Consider the following 18950-nt stretch of genomic DNA (forward strand, 5'->3'; position numbering starts at 1 on the left):
TCATCATCATCGATATTCTTTATCCTAAGGAAAGGTGTTTTTTTTGACATTAATTTAAAGTGTGCAATAAACAACAAATCCTTGTAGTTTACTAAAATGAAAATCAGTTTTTTTATTCTTATCTGTTTTTTTATTTATTTATTTGTTTAAAATTTTAAGAAATATCAAACTTTAGAAGTGTGATTTATCTAGAATAAATAAGAGGCTGCGACATCGTTTATTGCGACAATGACAGCAGCCGCATAGGAACATCGTTTATGTTTATGGCAATTGGCATGTTATTATCTGTTACCTAGAAATAAAAAACGAGTGTCTGCTAATAATTAATTTTGTTTTATTTGTAATTTATAAGATCACTAAGCATGAGAAAATTATCCAAAATCGGCATTGTGTCACAACTTATCGTTCACCATAAGTCTGGGTAACCATGCTATATTTAATGAAACACGCGTAGTGGTTTCTCAAAAACTTATTTATTTTCTTATAAGATAAGTAGGTAGGTATTGTTGAGTCCTGGCATCCCAGGTTCGAGAAAATAATTACCGAACTCACGACAACAAAATTTTTATTGGTCGTTGTTACACCAAATGTTGATATTTTTATAAGTAGCTCTTTTTTCAACGTACTGAATTGCACACTAAGTCGAAAAAATCTCTAATTAAAAATATTGACAAAAATGCACACTTAGTTGTGAAAAAACTTGTAGAGAAAAAGAATACGTTTATTACGTCATTAATATTACAAGAGTAATTATATTTATACTAACTTGCCTAGGTCGTATTATATACATCTTATATCTAAAGTAAATATCGATAGTTTAGGGACGTAATAGTACACATAATTCGTCATATAGTCCACTAGTGGTATTTTGAATACATTATTTTGATATTAATCCTAACATCTCCACTTATCAAAATTATCTAAACCTTGGTACATATGTACCTTATCAAACTAATAGAAGCAAAACACTCAATAGTATAAAGTCGTCCATTAAACAATGCTTTGAATATGTGACCTTTTTACAAAATAGTTATGTTTTACACTACTTAATCCCTTGGTCAGTAAGTCTGCTGGCATTTCACCGCTTCTCTAACAAAATGATGGCGCACATCTATGTGCTTGGTTCATTTATGATATAATAGGTTTTCTGATAACTTCTGAGCACCTTGATTACAATATTACTACATAATCACAATTGCCTACAATTTCACAAAACAAGTTTCTTAAATAAATAGCCTCTTTACAGGCTTGAGCTATCGCCAGATAAACAGCCTCAGTACTTTACAAAGCTATAGTGCGTTGTTTTTTACATTCATATGAAATAACGGTTCCTGAGAGTTTAAAGTAGAAACCTGTGTAAGATTTCTTATATAGGGTGTTTCTTTCTTTTTTATCATTTTCCTTAACGTTTTATTTTCTATTTTGTGGATTTATACCACAGAAACACGATTCTTTTTCTAATCCTAAAAAGGAGTCAAGTGATTTTAACAATACGAAAGAAATACAAAACGGATGCTGCTGAAAATCATGCGATGATGCGTTGCAATGTCGTATTTCCCTGTGTGATCCTACCACAAGGTTTACTTAATTTTCTTGTGATATAGTGCCCCATCATCTCCTGCAGGCTTGCTACTTATTGCAGAAACACTGTATCTTTAATGGTTTTTAATTTCAGTAATTTTTTGTCAGAAAAGTTGCAAACTTTGTACACTTGATGTAATAAAACTAGAACGAACTTGAACATTTTAAAGATCAACAACGGAACCAACCAAGCGCGAGATGACGAACAAAAGTAAGTCATTTTTTTCCTTTTTATTTTATCTACTATTCAATATGCCTAATGATAATGCTATAAACTACATACCGTAATTTGGGGAGAATAGAATCAATTTTTCTTACTTTTGTTTTTTTAAATGCGTATTACTTTGCTTAGAATCATCGTAGAAGAATGAATCAGAAATTAAAATATGTAAAATGAGTTATACATTCAGCCTGTCTAGTTACCTACTTCGACCACATTTTCCCAAATTTTAATTTTTTTTTTAAAATCGCTGATTCTATTGGTATATTAGTTGTGAAGATTAGAATCACCAATAGTTTTTAATCAATTTAGCCTATTTTACTTTACCCTGGGTTAATAGAATCACTATTTGAGAAAAAAAATAATTTTTGGAAGATGGTACCTGTAAAAAAGTCTGCAATAAAACCATTAAAAACATAATATTTGCGAAAAAATATTTATTTCAATATAAAAAAACTAAATAAATTGAACAATAAAAAAAAAAATTCAATACCTATCTTCTTGAACAAAAACAGAAATTAAGTTGAAATTACAGCTTACAAATTAAGATAATATACCTAGGTAAACAAAGTGAAAAAAAAAACTGAACCTTTTTTTACTCTAAATAGGTTGCATCGACACAGAACATGTGTTGTCCTCTTTGGTTCATAAGTACAATTCGTCGCTCAATATTTTTTAGTTTAACATCACAAATATCATCTTTGAAAGGGAACACAAAATAGACATTTTTACCAATCTTCTTCCTCATGCATTTCACATTTACACAATTGGCTGTCACATTTTGAACTTGCCCGATAAACCTACACTCACGTTTATTAGTTTCAAATTTCACAATAACAAAGTCATTTTTGTTGAGCTCATATGGCACTATTTCTAAACAATGGCCATCATCTTCATTCTGATTTGATTCTTTTCTACTCTCATTTGCTTTATCATGTGTCTCATTATCATGAGTCTCATTATCATCAGTCTCATTGTCTTCAGTCTTGTTTGAATCGTCGTCATCAGTCTTGTTTGCGTTTTCATCCGCAGAAATTTCGCACAAATTATCATCAATATCTTCAGAGTCTGAGCTACTCTCCGCCGCAACACTTTTTCTTGGCTGTGCTTGCAATTTTTTTATCGTTGACGTGGTGTGCTACCTGCTGTTCCTTTCATTTCTTCCAGGAGAGTAATCAGTGATTGATCTATGCTTTTATTTATCACCTCTGGAGTTTCTTGTTCCTTTTCTGGAACCAGTTGAAGGACAGCTTCTGGATTAAACGGCAGAATTCCATATTTCTTAAACCCTGCAACAACATTATCTGCGCCTTTCGTTTTTAATTTCATCATAATTTCAGCAGCGCTGGGAACATGTCTTTAGGAACTGAGGCCTCCCTCCTTCCTGGGTCCAATTTCCAGGTTGATAAAATAGATCGCCAGTGTTTCTTCATTGGCCCAAAAAAACTCACATCAAGTGGTTGAGTTACATGTGTTGAATTTGGTGGGAGGAATACCATTTTTATGTCATACATTTGACAAAGTCTCACACATTCTGTTGATAAATGGCACGAAAGGTTGTCTCCGATTAAAACTTTGGTTCCAGCTTTTTTTTTAGGAATGTAATTGCCACCGTTTTTAGCCAATCTTCAAAACAGATCGCATCGAACCAACCTGATTTACTTCGATTATATCTCGCTTTTTCTGGTCCATTCTCAACCCATGTGCTGTATAAATGCAATGCTTTATATACAACATATACAGGAAGTAACTCTCCTTCTGCATTAACTGCCATCATAATAGATGTATAGCTGCTTTCGAAGAATTCATGACTCGTTCCGGATACTTACAGCCACGTTTTGTAAAAACTTTTTTCCTGCCTGGATCATCACTTAAATTTGTTTCATCGTAGTTGTTGATATTTTCGGCAGGCACATCTTCTAATTCATTTTTCAAATTATTGAAATATTCACACAGTATGGTTCGAGATACCTCAGCTCGTGATCGTTTTATGTTTTGGCACATGCGTTCTGCCAATATTTTCTTATGCCTTTTCAAAAAACCAATAACAAATTCATTACCTGGCGTGTTATTTTTGAATGTTTTTATAGTCTTGCCGCGGTTATCTAAATAACTTTTTTTAACAAACAGTCGAAGAGTTATTCGACCCATAGGGTACCCCTATTTCGAACAGATGAGAATTCTTTCAACAATTGTGTTCTCCTCTTCTGAAGACAGGGCAGTTGGCCCACCTTGTGGCAACGTATCTGGGTTTTTATAATGTCTTCTTAAAACCGAATTTGGAATTCCGGCACGGCGAGCTGCTTCTCGTATAGATAAACCGCCATGAATATTATCAATTGCTTTCTTGATATTTTCTTCAGAGTGTTTATTGTATCGTTTCTCACGAGGATCTGGCTTGTAATTACGCGGCATCGTGCTAAAAATGGTTTAGAAAGTATAAAATGTCAAAAGAATTGAATATTTTAGTGATTCTATTCCCCCCACTTTTTTTCACAAACTTACCACGCAATAAGAAAAAATTCGTTAAAAAATTAGTATGGAGAAAAACAAGCTTTAATCAGCGCAATATATTCGAAGACACATTCACCAACGATTATTGTTGCGCATATAGAGGGCAGCATTCTTAGGAAGAAAGATATGGATATGGAATAGACAAAGAAGAGGTCTGATTGAAGGAAAGATGAGTAAGCCCTTTCGTGACTAGAAAAGCATGACAGAGAGAGAAATTGATGGATTGAAGAAAGAAAAAGATAATATAAAAATGATTGGATGGAACATAACAGGAATCAGGAATAAAGATAAAAAGTTTTGGAACAAGTTAAAATCATACGAAATAATATTATTAAGTGATACATGGTTAGAAAAGAAAGATAACGATTATATAGAAAGAAATATGGGTAATGGGTATAATATAAATATCTATAGTTAGTGCTGAGAAAATAAAAAAAGGGAAGAGTAATGAGAGGAATAATGATTGAGGTAAAAGAAAATTGGAGATGACGGTGAAAGAAATAGATAAAGTGGTAATTATTATAGAGGGAAAAGAAAAAAAGAGAGACTGGGTTTTTGTGTTTGCATATTTAAATGAAGAAAAAAAAAGTAAATTTGGTAAAATAGAAGAGAAGATATATAAAGACGTATAATAAGGTCAATAAGTGGGTAGCTATGGAGGATCTTGATATTAAAATAGGAAAAGAAACAGGAGTTACAATTAGTGAAGAAAAGCAAAACAGAAAATCGTAGGATAGTTTCATAGATAATTAATGATAAGATAATTAAAGATGATCAAAGTTGAGGGCGTCGGTAGACAAATTTTTATTAAATAAAACTATGTGGGTTAATGTGGTTACATTTATTAAGCTCTCAAATTTTCATCAACATTTTTGGCTTCATCAGGAAATCACTGCGATAATGCATTATTAGAAAACAACATGACAAAAATGGTAGTACGGTCTGTAGTATGAATATGAGATGCAAATTCACTATTGCGAGGTTCGGAGCGACTATCATTTAAATGTTGGTCAATGCGATTCAAGAGATTCAAGTTTTTTATATCTTTATAAAAAGTTTAATAAGGTTGTGAAAAAGACCCTCTATGTACAGAACGATATTTCATAATGGTCTCCTGAGATTACTGGTGTAAATTATTAGTTAATTAGGAGCCCATTGCTTTGTAAATTGTTAGGATTTAAAATTTGATGAATTAGTTTTTCTGGATAAGAATTGTTTAATAAAATGTTTTAACCCTTTATTTTATGTTTGTGGGAATGGAAAGAAAAATTCTATAGATTGGGATAGTAAAAGATTTATACACAGTGGCGTAGAAAGAATGATTTATGTATTTTAAATGGGTGTGTGGAGGGAGATAATTCAGGGGAATATATTGTATAGGGCATGGAAAGTCAGTCATAGACTATGGTTTAGTAAAAGAAAATACATGGGGATATATAAAAAGTTTTCAAATAAAGGAATTAAGAGAATCAGAACATTTTCCCGTAGAAATTGTATTGATGAAGGAAGAGGTGATTGTAGAAACAAATAGGTACGAATGCAAAGAAGTGAACGAATGGTCAAAAAGTGCTGTGCAGGAATATAGATAAAGAATAATAGAAAAAGTTGAAAAGGTAACTGGAAGAATATGAAAGAGATAATGAGTGAAAGTTTGATAAAGAAGATAAGGATGGTGAAAAGAAGTGAAAGATGGTGGATTGAGGAGTGTTGGAATAAAAAGAAAGAATATAAACTAGCATTGAAAAAATGGAGGGGGGAAGAATATAATGAGGAGTTGTATAAATAAAAGAAAGTAAAGAAGATCATAGTGAACAGATAATAGCAGAATTAATTCTAACCGTCGTATTTTGGTCCCATAGAAATAGAGAATGGACTAAGCAATACCCTCATGAAATTGACCATGTTCTAGAAAGAGAGAAAGCGACCCATGCGGCTAATATCTGTCCCTTTCCTTCTTTCTTAATCCCACCCTTCCGCTCCTGCAATACTGTGATGTAGGTCAATCAAAATTCTAGAAAGAATATAACTTCTGACCGCACAACAGTGTTGTAACAGACCTCTGCTTTCGCTTCCGCATACATTTTTACATGCTCTTTTGCAACTGGTTCCGCATTTTTATTATGGATCCTTATCGGAATTTAGCAAAATTTTATTTCTCATCTTGTTGAAAATCAATAAGTATATCGAAATAATAAAACAAGTCGTACTCTTATCTATTGTCTGAACTTTGCCGATTTCGAAACACAATTTAAATGGAGTTGTTCGTTGCAAAAAATTGTGAACGACCCCTCTGTAACATTGTGAACGTATTATTATCAACCGTTTATGTTTATGAAGTATCAGCGAGAGTGCAGCATTATGACCGGCAAAATTTTGTTAATAATAACATTGTAGCTGTGCAAATAACTTTATTATAGTTTAGAGCTTAAATCTATTTCTTGGTATTCCGTATGTTGTGTAGTGTTTTCGGCTAGTTTTTGTAGTACACAAATATGGCGCAATGAACTAAAAATAAAACACTAATACAGAATTGCAAATTACAACAGGAACAAGACAACCACAAAAATAACAATAACGATAATAACAATGTATACGAAAACTTACTAAGCAGCTGAAAGAAAAGAACTAACTTTTGAAATCGAAAGTAAGGTAATTTATTGCTAAAGGTGTTGAAGATTGACAAGGAGAAGGGTAGTATAAAAGAAAGACATAAAGTACAGATACTGATGGTAAAAGTTCTCAGAAATAAATAGAATAGAATGTTATTGCGAGAGAAACCAGGTTGTTAGTAATTACAAGACAGGGTACATGTAGGTATAAGCGTTCCACGTAATGAAGCATGCTGAAGAGTTAGAAATTAAAATTGAAAGTATGAACTGATTCAATTATTATATAGTTAGGATTAAGTGTGTAAATAAACTGTTAAAAAAGACAGCAAAGACTTAATCATGTACACATTCTAGTTTTGGCCAGCGCTGCCAGCTTTTCATAACGTTTTTTTTTAGCGGAGTAAAAGATGCGTTACACTATGAGTCGTTTATTCCCTGTCTATGATCTTTTCGTCGGTTCTAAGGTTAGTTTTTGAAGTGAAACTTCCTTACGCACGGTAGGGTAAGTTCGTTTCATGCAAGTTGCTATGTAACGAAATCATGCAACGTATATCCCCCCTCTACTCGGCCACGTAGTCGAGTTCATAGTGGGGATCGCTTGAGCCGTGAGCGCGCTTCAATGCAAGGTTCGTTACAGGCAACTCCGGCATGTATAGTGTAAAATTTAAGTTCATAGTGTAGGCTTTTTCTTTGGTTGTCTAGGGTGAATAAAAACGAATCCAGCTCCACTATTTTTAGAATGTGTTTAATGAATAAAATTAAAATATTAAAAAGTGTAAAGGTTTGTACAATTAGAGTTTTCCACAGTATTGCACAGCTATCCTGATACACTTATTTCTTATTGGTCACAAACAGCACATCAATATACACTTAATTTTATCGTCTTCCGTCTTTTTCGTCTTTATCGTCTTTTTGAGGACTTTCCGTCTTTCGTACGTCTTTCGTCTTTTACGCGTCTTTCGTCTTTCTCACGTTTTTCCTCTTTTATTTTACTCTTTACTTTTTAATCTGACCTCGATGGCTACCTATTTGCAACTACTCTTCCCCCGCGGTGTTCACCGTCGTTCACATTGGTAAATTCCCTATAATCTGGGACTTGCAAAAACAATTTGAATGAATCAGGAGCAGACAAACTGTAGAAACTCGCTATCGTATTATTAGGATAAATATAACTGTTATAACTGAATGGAAAGAAAAATATTTAAAATAAAACAAAAACCCACAATAGTGTACAAATAATACCATTAAACCAATTCCTTAACCCCTATCCCAGTATGTTTGTGTGTTTGAAGAAGTTTCACTTCAGTAGCGTGTTGTATAATCACACGTTGTATTTTTTTATGTACCTTTTGTTTTGGTCTGATTTTTGCCTAAATTACGAGAATAAATTAGGTTGATCCACGCTGTTGCTAAGCAACTTAAATTGGGGTAGCATGATCATCCAGCGTTCTAGAAGGTATCAATTTTCTAGTTTCTATGAGGTAATTTTACGTATGGACGGGATTCTGCCTTTGACTGCTGTCGAAAACCTGCCGGTTTTAGTAGTAATCTGGAACAACACTTTGTTGTACAATTTGACTTAGGTAATAAAAAGCTTGAGTTATTGTTGCACTAGGTGCCTAGTTTTGTCGAGCAATTGTTGCTCTTGTCGTTTTAAGTATTTGGAAGTTTTCATTTTTCTGGTGATTTTGCTAATCACTTCTTCCCCTAATTCTGTATGGCGTATGAGTTACGCCCTGTTCCTTGTTAGAGAATTTTTGAGACCTGGTGAAGCCAGATTTGTCTTTGGTACCCTTTTTCCGTTCTCTTGGTAGCCGAGTGAACTTTTAGAGGATTTCTCCCGTTTTTTACGATAGTTTGGACCAACTGTTCTCAAATTGAAGATCTGCACCCTTACTTACAACCTTTGGTGCTGATTTTTGAAAAGCTCGGTTTCCCGAGTGAGGAGTTTTAACCGTGGGATGCACCCAGATTAGTACTTTTGGCTTTTTTGGTGAATTTTTTTGTTTTTGCGTTTTGCAATTTTGCCTGTCTTTTGTCGCCATTTTATGTTAATGTTTATGACACCTGAGTCAGTTTGGTGACTAAAAACTATCAATTGTTAACCAACGACAATCCACCTTTGTACTTTTTCCAAAATTTTTTTAGCAAATTTAATTTTTGATGTCTTGTAATTGACTGTGTGCCATATCATTGTACCTATGTTACTTTTCTTATGTTAATTTTTACAACCCCTTACGGATTTAAGAGTTTTTTTTAAGAGTTGGGGGTAAGGAATTGTTATCCTGACATTATTTTGAAGCTGTTCGTTAATTCAGCGAGTTAAAATGATTTAATTACCCATAGCGAGTTGCTAATTGTGTTTGATTTGGCCTGAAGACCTGGAATAGTTGCTCGAATGTTGGAGAAGCGATTTAGAGACTGCTGCTATCACATGACTAAGCTGACGGTCCTAAGCATAAACACCGGATCGAGAATGCCAGGGAGACTACTTCAGACTTGGATGTCCCTCATCAACAACGACCTGAAGAAAGACCAAGTAAATGGCATGACTACCCAGAACCGTTGCTTATGGCGAAGAATGATGGGGAGAGCCGACCTCAAATGATATGGGATAAGGCTAGGCAAAGAGAAAGATCTCTTGAGACACTTTGAATTTTTGTAGTGTTAAAGTTCTCATTAATTTGAGGTTATCTGCAGTGGGTAAAAGTTAATTTAAAAATAAATTTACTAATGCATTAATTTTTTTTGTTTTTTACTAAATCAGCCTTTAATTAACACTACAAGTACAACGATGCACTTTACAGACACATATTTAAACTTATATTAAGTAAACAAACATGCCACACATTTCTGTATAACAATGTATAATTCTTAAAACCAGTTTATAAATTCTTGAGACTTCTGTTGACATTATGCAAAAAAAAATGTATTTCAAACAGTAATTAAAACTATAAGTACATGTAACATTTGATAGTTTTTGACAATGGAACAATTAAGGCGGAATGCAGTTTAATGTGCTGGATAATACTGATTGAACATAGGAACTGCCGGACTTCGTCGGTGAGACTTATATATAATACGTGGCAGTTTATTAAGATTATTTCCGTAATAACAAGGCTTTGGTCATTTGTCCATTTTATATAGGTACTTAATACTCCTATATTACTAGTTCTCATAAGTGGAAGCGTTGCCGGCTACCCGATGCGTTACGCGCAAGCCTTACAACTGTAGTGGGGAACAATTCTCCGACATGCGGATAATATTTGACGTCTAAATGAGGGAGACAAACGTATGTATGTCTGCACTGTCAGAACGGCATCCTTTTCCAGGCTCCTACTAGTAGTACAGGAGTATTAAGTATATGGTCCATTTAAAGTGAATAAAGCGATTCTTAGTAACACTTGCCCCCAAAGTTGATCTAAGTAAGTAGACATCTGTCAGCAAAATAATTTAAACAAAACAGCGAGTAGCATAGAATACAACAATAAGTACATAAATAGATATCACTTTTTGATAGAGCAATCCTTCCGTTTATTTCATTCTAAATCCAAGTATGTCGCGAACCCATCATTATTGCCTCCGAACTATCATGCCGTTGTCAGAATAATTTCAGTTCCATACTTTTCCTGATGCGAGATCTAGCCAAACAGTTTTCTTCACCGTTGAAATAGGTGCTCGCAATTGGAGGGGTTGAACATCCAGCGTGAATCGAAATTTGTACAGTATCTTAAAGCATTTATAAAAATTAGGTACTTCATTTTGAGTGTAATATATATATCTACACACATAAAACGGAAAACGGTTGTATATTATGCGGAGAATATTGTAAACGAAACTAAAGAAGTCATACGAATGCCCTAGGACAAGGTATCACAGAAATTCAATAAATTGTTTCCTTTTGAATACATTGACATGAATACAACTCACATCTATATTGGAAATACTAATATTAATTATTAATACAATTTCGATAAAATGCAAACCTAAAAGGAAACATATTAGTTCCTCCAACCCACACTGGTGGTTAGGGAGGGACGGATAAGACGAACTGTGGCGAAATAACTCTTTTTGTTTTTTCTGTGTGTAAATATTTTTTCTAATTTTATTTCATTTCAATTAATATTTCATTTCAAGTAATATTTCCTTTCAGTCTAAACTCTATTATTCTTTCAATCACTTTTACCTGGAAATCCAACTTCAACTATACCTGCATGCACTCCCATACTAATATCTGGTTTTACCCTTAATTGCTTTCTCTTGAATTCTGTACTGTCTAATTCTATGTATTCCTATAAACTAGTGTCTTCACCCTCTCTCTCACTACTTATCCTTCTAGAACCTTCTATCAAATCTACTAACAACCCTATCCTATAAATACCCTCCAAAAATTCTTATCGAGACAGTCTCTCGCCTACCGCTACCACCGTTCGTAAGTGCTTCGATTATTCTATTATTTTTCTCTACATTGTTTTCATTTTTGTTGTTATCTTTGTTATTATTACTGTTTTGTTATCTTGCTCTTTTTGTCACTGTGATTGTAATTTTACTGTTAGAAAGCTTTGAGCACTCAACCAAGGAAATCCAGGAACCCCCGACTGTGTTCCCCGAGGTAAATTTTTTGTAGTTACCTTTTGGCTCTTTATTTTCGCAAAGTGACCCCTGAGTATTTTGTGCTTTAATTATTTTTACTATGTATCTTGTTCCTGTTTGCATACCGTAATTTTCTAAATATAACAGCCACATGATTTAAGTTTTTCTTTTTTTAAATTACATTAAAATATATATTTGCAACACTACTAATAGTAATAGTAACGGTCCTGTAGCGCTATCTGCTCATAAGCATACTAACTATCTACATAAAATAAGGATACATTCTTCTTGAAGAAAATTAATACGAAATTGCTACATTTCAATACAAACTAAAAACAACAGCTCCAAATTAATCATCAAACAATGACAACAGTAAATCAATCGTATAGCGCATATATTTCTAACTGTAAATTTATTATTTCCATAAATTGGTACAATATCATTATTATTGTACAACAATTTGTATAGTTATATAGTTAACCAAGTATTTGCAAATTTCGTTTGGGTACTTACTGTTTCTGGCAATTCGATGTCCTTCAGGTGATGCAGAGAAAGATCTAGCAGTGAAGATTTCTCTTCGAGATATATTTCTGTGGCTTAAATGAACGAACGGTAAACAAGAAAAAAACTGAACAAAGCCTGCTCTAAACCTAAACAAAGAAATTATTCAGGTAGTAATTCATTCAAAAGTTACTTGAAGAGCACGCTATATTTACAAAACCAAACAAACATTGAAATACAAAATTTTACATAAAAAGTTTAAAAACCATAACACGTTTAAGCACTCAACATGTCATACTTAGTTAAAGACTAAATCAACAAGTTTTGATGAGATCCTTTTTTAGGATATTGTAATGTTCGTGGGTTTAACAAATTAACTTTTAAGAAGAAAACTATTTATTTACACTAATTATTATTGAATTTAAAAACACTCTTAAATTATTACTCAACTTAGGTAATTATTCTATTTATTTACACTACTGTTACTATTCACTGTTCTATTTATTTCACTTCTATCACAGTCAATTTATCTCTTGATTCACTTCTGCAACGGTCAATTTATTTCTACTCTCCTTTGGCGATCTTCTCTTCCTTTTTATACTCCCTTGCCTCCTTTCGGGAACGTTCGCCAGCCGTCCAGAGAAGTCTCGTTTTCTTTGAACGGTTTAATTGCTTTTCCGGAACGCAGGAACGACACACACGTTTACAGATACGGCGCACATGAAGAAAAGCGCCCGCGGCTAGTCGGCGAATCGATAAACCGCTCACACACACGTATGCCCGATCGCACACAATCACCCCCGTGGTCGCTACACTGCCCCCTCCTTAAGGATGTTTCGTCCCAAAACATTTTTACTTTCCGTTTCGCAGGATCATGCCGGAATCTGCAATTCTCGCCTTCACGACATCCACTCCGGGAATAGAAGTCTTCTCATGATTTGTCCGATTCGGGTTATTACTGCAGACCAAAATGTCTATTCCAGTACGGCGGAACAGGACTTCGATCATGTTCCGTACGATCCTCCAATCTAGGTTATCCAGTCCATAGCTAAGCTTCGGAATCGCCAGCTTCTGTAGGTTATTCTCCAGAAGATGTCTGCCGAGTTCTATTACTGCGTCCCAAAGGTCTCTATAAGTGGGGTATCAGAGCATCTTCCTTTAGTTACCAGGTAATAGAAATTGCGTCGTCCGTCAGGCAAGCACAACAGTGCTATTCCCTTCTGTACTTGGTCTTCAAGATGTTCCAAACCGCCAAATCTGCGTTTGAACTCGGACGCGATACCACGGCTCATTCTGAGATCCTTTGAAACGCAATGGGCCAGAGAATATTCCTTGGATATAGCAAAGAGGTCTCGTCGGATTTCTTGCGTCACTCCAAATTTCCTGTTAACATGGGGGCCTTTCTTCGTGAACTCTTCGAATGTGGGCTCGGAAGGAGTAGTTCTTAATAATCTGGCCCGCGCCTCCTCTTCATTTGCACCGGCGAATGGAGCCAAGCGATTAAAATGGACTACCTTCGGCTTCCCATTTGGAGTTTTCTTAATTCGGTAGATCCCGTCGTTAATCCTCTTCACTATCTCATAGGGTCCTTCCCAATTCTGTTGGAAGTTAAGTGATAGTCCACGGAGACGACGAGAATTATACAACCAAACAAAATCTCCAGTTTGGTAACTACCTGCTGTAGCCTTGATGTCGTAGTTTTCTTTAATCCCGACACTAGCAATCTCTGCATGCAGACGAACCGATTCATGGATATCGTTAAGCTTTCTTCGGAGGTTGGTTACATAATCTTCTCCAGCCAAGTCATCTCCTGGTTTAAAGCCGAATTTGAGGTCACAAGGTAGTCGTAACTCCCTTCCAAAAAGGACACTGGCAGGTGTTTGGCCAGTCGTTTCGTGGACAGATGAACGGTATGTCATTAGGAATAAAGGCAAATAGCGGTCCCAGTCCCTTTGGTGGTCAGACACTACCTTGGAGAGATATTTAATCAAAGTCCGGTTCATTCGTTCAACCATGCTCCTCAACTATGGTTTCCGACTCTTGGTTCGGAAGGGCATAGGCTTCAATCCACTTGGTAAAATAGTCCATAACGACCACGATGTACTTGTTACCTTCTCGGACTCTGGGAATGGACCCGCCACATCGATTGCGATTCGTTCGAAGGGGCCAGCGACATTGTATTGACGCATTGGCGCCCTTGGCCTTTTTTGTGGTCCGTTACTCGCGGCAAAGGTGGTACACTTCTTACACCAATTCTTGACATCTTCCTTACAGTTTACCCAATAAAATCGCTGTCGAACTTTCCCAAGCGTCTTAGTCACTCCAAAATGGCCACCAGATGATCCATCATGAAGATACTGCAACAGCTCTCTAATCTTGTTTCGAGGAATAACCAGTTGCTTCCTATCTTCCTCTCCATCTGGACTTTCAACAACACGCTTCAGAATGACATCCTCCAATACTATTGAATACCACTGAGTCCATAACGATTTTAGGACTTGGGTACAGGAAGAAACTTGCTGCCAGGTTGGCCGTTTTCCGTCTTTTTTCAATTCCATTATCTTATTCAAGTCCTGGTCGTTTTCTTGGTCGTGTTTTATATTGTCAGGTAACCATTCGTTCTTTTTCATTCGATCATACTGCTTGCAGTCTGCTTGACAAGATCTTCTGGAAAGTGTATCGGCATTCTTGTGTCCGGTTTCAGGTCGGTGCTCCACGTCAAAATCATATTCCTGTAGCTTCTCAATCCATCGAGCTACCTGGCTCTCCGGATTCTTAAAGTTCAGAAGCCACTTTAAAGCTGCATGATCGGTGCGTAGGGTGAATTTTCGTCCATACAGGTATTTATAAAAATGTTCTACACCTTTGACTACAGCCAGCATGTCTCGCCTAGTGACGCAGTAGTTTCTTTCAGCTTTTGATAAGGTCTTGCTAAAATAGTCGATTATCTTCTCTTGGCCATCTTGTAACTGCGAAAGAACGGCTCCCATTCCCACATTGCTGGCGTCGGTGTCCAAAATGAACATTTCATTGGGCCGAGGATATACCACTACGGGGGCTGTGATTAAAGCCTGCTTCAAAGTGTGAAATGCCGTTTGACAATCCAAATCCCAATGAAAGTAGTCACTTTCGGTTAAACATGTCAAAGGTTTGGCGATATTGGCGAATCCATAAACATAGCGACGATAATAAGTGCACAATCCCAAGAAGCTTCTTATGTCGTGGACATTTTCAGGCGGTGGCAATTCTTTCACGGTTTTGATCTTCTCTGGATCCACGGCCACGCCCTTCGCTGATACAACATGACCCAAGTAAGAAACTTCCTAGCGGAAAATGTGGAACTTTTTCGGACTAAGTTTCAAATTGGCCTCGCGTAACCGCTGGAATACCGCTTGAAAATTCTGTAGATGTTCATTAAAGGTGCCTCCAATCACTATGATGTCATCCAAGTATCACTCAAGATTTTCTCCATCAACCTTTCGAACGTCGCCGGGGCATTGCATAAACCAAAACACATAACTGTAAACTGCCATAAGCCGTGCCGATCGAGAATGCGGTCTTTTCCTTGTCGGCAGCATTTAAAGCAACTTGCCAGTATCCGCTCTTCAAGTCGAGTGTGGAAGACATTTTCGAACCAGAAAGCATATCCAAGGTGTCGTCAATCCGTAGTAGTGGATAACTATCTTTCTTAGTTACGTTGTTGAGCTGGCGGTAATCCACACAAAAACGGGTTGTTCCATCCTTCTTCTTTACCAATACTACCGGTGATGTCCATGGACTTGAGGATGGCTCAATTATGCCGGTCTCCTGCATTTCGTGGATTATTCGCTCTGCTTCTTCCTTTTTGGCCAGGAGTAATCGTATAGGTCTTTGACGAATAGGCTGCGCATTTCCGGTATTGATCTTGTGTTTTACGATATTGGTCCTTCCCCTACCATTCTTGTCAGTCTCAAAGACATCGTCATTCTGACAAAGTAGATGTTGCACTTTGCATTTCTACTCACTGGTTAGATTTGTACAATGTCTGTCCATCACTCCACTTATTTCAACAGGTACTGTTTCAGAATTTACCTTTCGGGTTACAGCCTCTTGTCTATCTTTGTTGAAATAGAATTCTTCGCCATTTAGTCTCAGAAGGCGTCTTTCTTAAATTCATGTCAAAATCGTATTTTTGTAAAACGGCCAGCCCAAGAATTACGTTATCTTCAATATCTGCCACAAGCACTCGATGGTCAAAGACAGTCTTTTTGTCCGTGGGTCAACGTTTGCCCCATTACATCGACCCTATCTAGTTTTCCTGTTGTTAACGTCGAGTACTTGGCGAAGGAGTACTTTTCCTACACTGCCTCGTTCTGTGACCTATCTAGTTTTCCTGTTGTTAACGTCGAGTNTACATCGACCCTATCTAGTTTTCCTGTTGTTAACGTCGAGTACTTGGCGAAGGAGTACTTTTCCTACACTGCCTCGTTCTGTGACCTATCTAGTTTTCCTGTTGTTAACGTCGAGTACTTGGCGAAGGAGTACTTTTCCTACACTGCCTCGTTCTGTGACCTAGTTCGCCGCAATTCCAACATCTTAGCCTTCGTGTTTCTTTATCGAACTTGGAGATGATTCGGCAGACGGTTTCTTCTAGAGATTCTGACGAATCCGTTTCTTCACGCAGTAGCCGAACCTTTCCCTGTCTGCTATAGACCCGTTTAACAGTTTCGTACTCTAATGTACGAGCCAATGCATCAGCTAGCGTCTTAGGTCGGTCAAGGCGTATTCGTTGTTGGGTGTCACTGTCCCGAAGTCCATCAGTAAATGCCTCCAGTGCAAACCTTTTCATCAGTTCTTCTGGAGTATCAGGATAGGCCAGTCGGGACAGTCTCGCAATATCAGCCTCGAATTCTTGTAGGGATTCCGTTGGTTTCTGCTGACGGGTTTTTAGTTGCATATGATACATCGCTGTTAAATGAGCCTCGCCATAGCGCAACTCTACCCGTTTTACCAACTGTTCATAATCCGCCAATTCTTCCGGGGAAAGGGTGTTCAAAATGTCACATGCAACTCCACGAAGCTCAACGGTCAACGCAGTGGCTTTTTCTTCAGGCGCCCAGTTATTCGCCTTAGCAGCCGCCTCGAATTGCTTGTGGTAAGTGGCCCATGAGGACATTCCATCAAACATTGGTGGTTTTACTCGTGTTCTTGACTCTATACCGCTTCCTTGGTTGATTTGGCTGGCTTCGTTGAGTGTACTAGATGCACCAACATTCCCTTCGATTGGTTTTGTCTTTCCATTAAAGATCAATTTTTCCAGCACTTTTATCTTCTCTTCTGTTTCTTGAATATTCTTATTAAATTTTTCTTCCCATTTATCCTCCAAACTTCTACTGTTTTCTTCCAATTTATTTTCCAAACTTATGTTGTTTTCTTCCAATTCACGTTTCAAGCTATTACTATTTTCTTCCAATTTATTTTTCAAACTTTTACTGTTTTCCTCCAATTCACGTTTCAGACTTTTACTATTTTCTTCCAATTTATTTTCCAAACTTTTACTATTTTCTTCTAATTTATTTTCCAAACTTTTACGGTTTTCTTCCAATTCACGTTTCAAACTTTTACTATTTTCAACGCCTCCGCGAGCCGCCACTGAAGTTCCGTCTTGTTACCGCTTGTCGCTTCATCCCGTTTTTCCAATTCTCTTCGTAGCTCGGCTACTTTTTATTCGTACAACTTCTTTGCCATTGTAATGTCTGACTCAATCCCACACCTGACACCAGTTGTAATGTTCGTGGGTTTAACAAATTAACTTTTAAGAAGAAAACTATTTATTTACACTAATTATTATTGAACTCAAAAACACTATAAAATTATTTCTAAACTTCGGTAATTATTCTATTTATTTACACTACTGTTACTATTCACTGTTCTATTTATTTCACTTCTATCACTGTCAATTTATCTCTTGATTCACTTCTGCAACGTTCAATTTATTTCTACTCTCCTCTCGGCGATCGACTCTTCCTTTATATACTATTTTGTGTCTTTTCTGGAAGTTTCTCGAGCCGTCCGGAAAAGTTTCGTATTCTTTGAACTATTTAATTGCTTTCCGGAACGCAGGTACGACACACACGTTTACAGATACGGCGCACATGAAGAAAGGCGCCCGCGGCTAGTCGGCGGATCGATAAGCCGCTCACACACACGTATGCCAATACACATTGCCGTATACACAAACACGCTCGTGCTCGCTACAATACGAATAAAACGTGTGGAGTATTAGGTATCCGTATGAATATCAATTTTTGCCACAAAAATTGGACTTTATGAGCTATTCATATACGACACTAGAATGAAACAAACAAACCGAAAAAAATATCGCAAAACATGAACAATGTCTGTTTTTTATAGTACATTACTAGCAGCCCTTGTCAACCACGAACCGGTATGTTTCGCCAAATGAAAATAACAATGATTAACGGTGTTTTTGTTTTATCATCGACTACTACGATTAATTCGTAAAATAGATGATATCTGCCAGTAGGTGTAATATTTCATCTCAATTTAAACCCTTGTCGATATAGCGTACCTAAGTAACATCAGAAAGGGGCATACTCGTAAATAGGAAAATTTTGATTTTTACAAAAATTTTTCGCCTGTTTATTGAAGACAAGACAATACAATATTAGATAAACATATATTATTGTTACGTTTTATTAATTTATTTCAATGTAAAATGGACACCAACGTTTCGTTTCTGGTTGGGAAGCTTTATCAATCTAAAGTTAGTAAATGTTCAAAATACTGTGATTTTTATTACTAAAAATAGCAATAGAATTTTTCTAACAAGGCAATTCCGATGGGAAATTTAATTTCTCAGACAAAACTATTCTTGCAAAAACCTCGTAAAGTGTATGATTTTTGAGTTATCTCGAAAAAACTAAAAAATG

General features: G+C 36.2%; 1 protein-coding gene and 1 long non-coding RNA gene across 7 annotated transcripts in view; one reads left to right on the forward strand and one right to left on the reverse strand.

Annotated features, from left to right (window-relative positions):
- Window positions 1-745: 745 nt before the first annotated feature.
- LOC108740372 lies at window positions 746-4893 on the forward strand. Its single transcript, XR_001938323.2, has 2 exons — window positions 746-1792; window positions 4416-4893. It is a non-coding gene; the product is annotated as an uncharacterized LOC108740372 (long non-coding RNA).
- Window positions 4894-8202: 3309 nt separating this feature from the next.
- Window positions 8203-18950, reverse strand: part of LOC108740371 (tachykinin-like peptides receptor 99D) — a 239604-nt gene continuing 228856 nt past the window's right edge. For all 6 annotated transcript variants that reach the window (XM_025976461.1, XM_018474664.1, XM_018474665.1 and 3 more), the window contains 2 exons: window positions 12031-12167; window positions 8203-10653 (listed from right to left, as the gene is read on the reverse strand). In XM_025976461.1, the coding sequence (XP_025832246.1) occupies window positions 10526-10653; window positions 12031-12167 (265 nt within the window). In that variant the 3' untranslated portion in view covers window positions 8203-10525. The remainder of the gene's footprint in view (window positions 10654-12030; window positions 12168-18950) is intronic.

This window comes from Agrilus planipennis, unplaced genomic scaffold, assembly GCF_000699045.2.
Source record: "Agrilus planipennis isolate EAB-ADULT unplaced genomic scaffold, Apla_2.0 scaffold75, whole genome shotgun sequence".
Lineage (NCBI taxonomy): Eukaryota > Metazoa > Arthropoda > Insecta > Coleoptera > Buprestidae > Agrilus > Agrilus planipennis.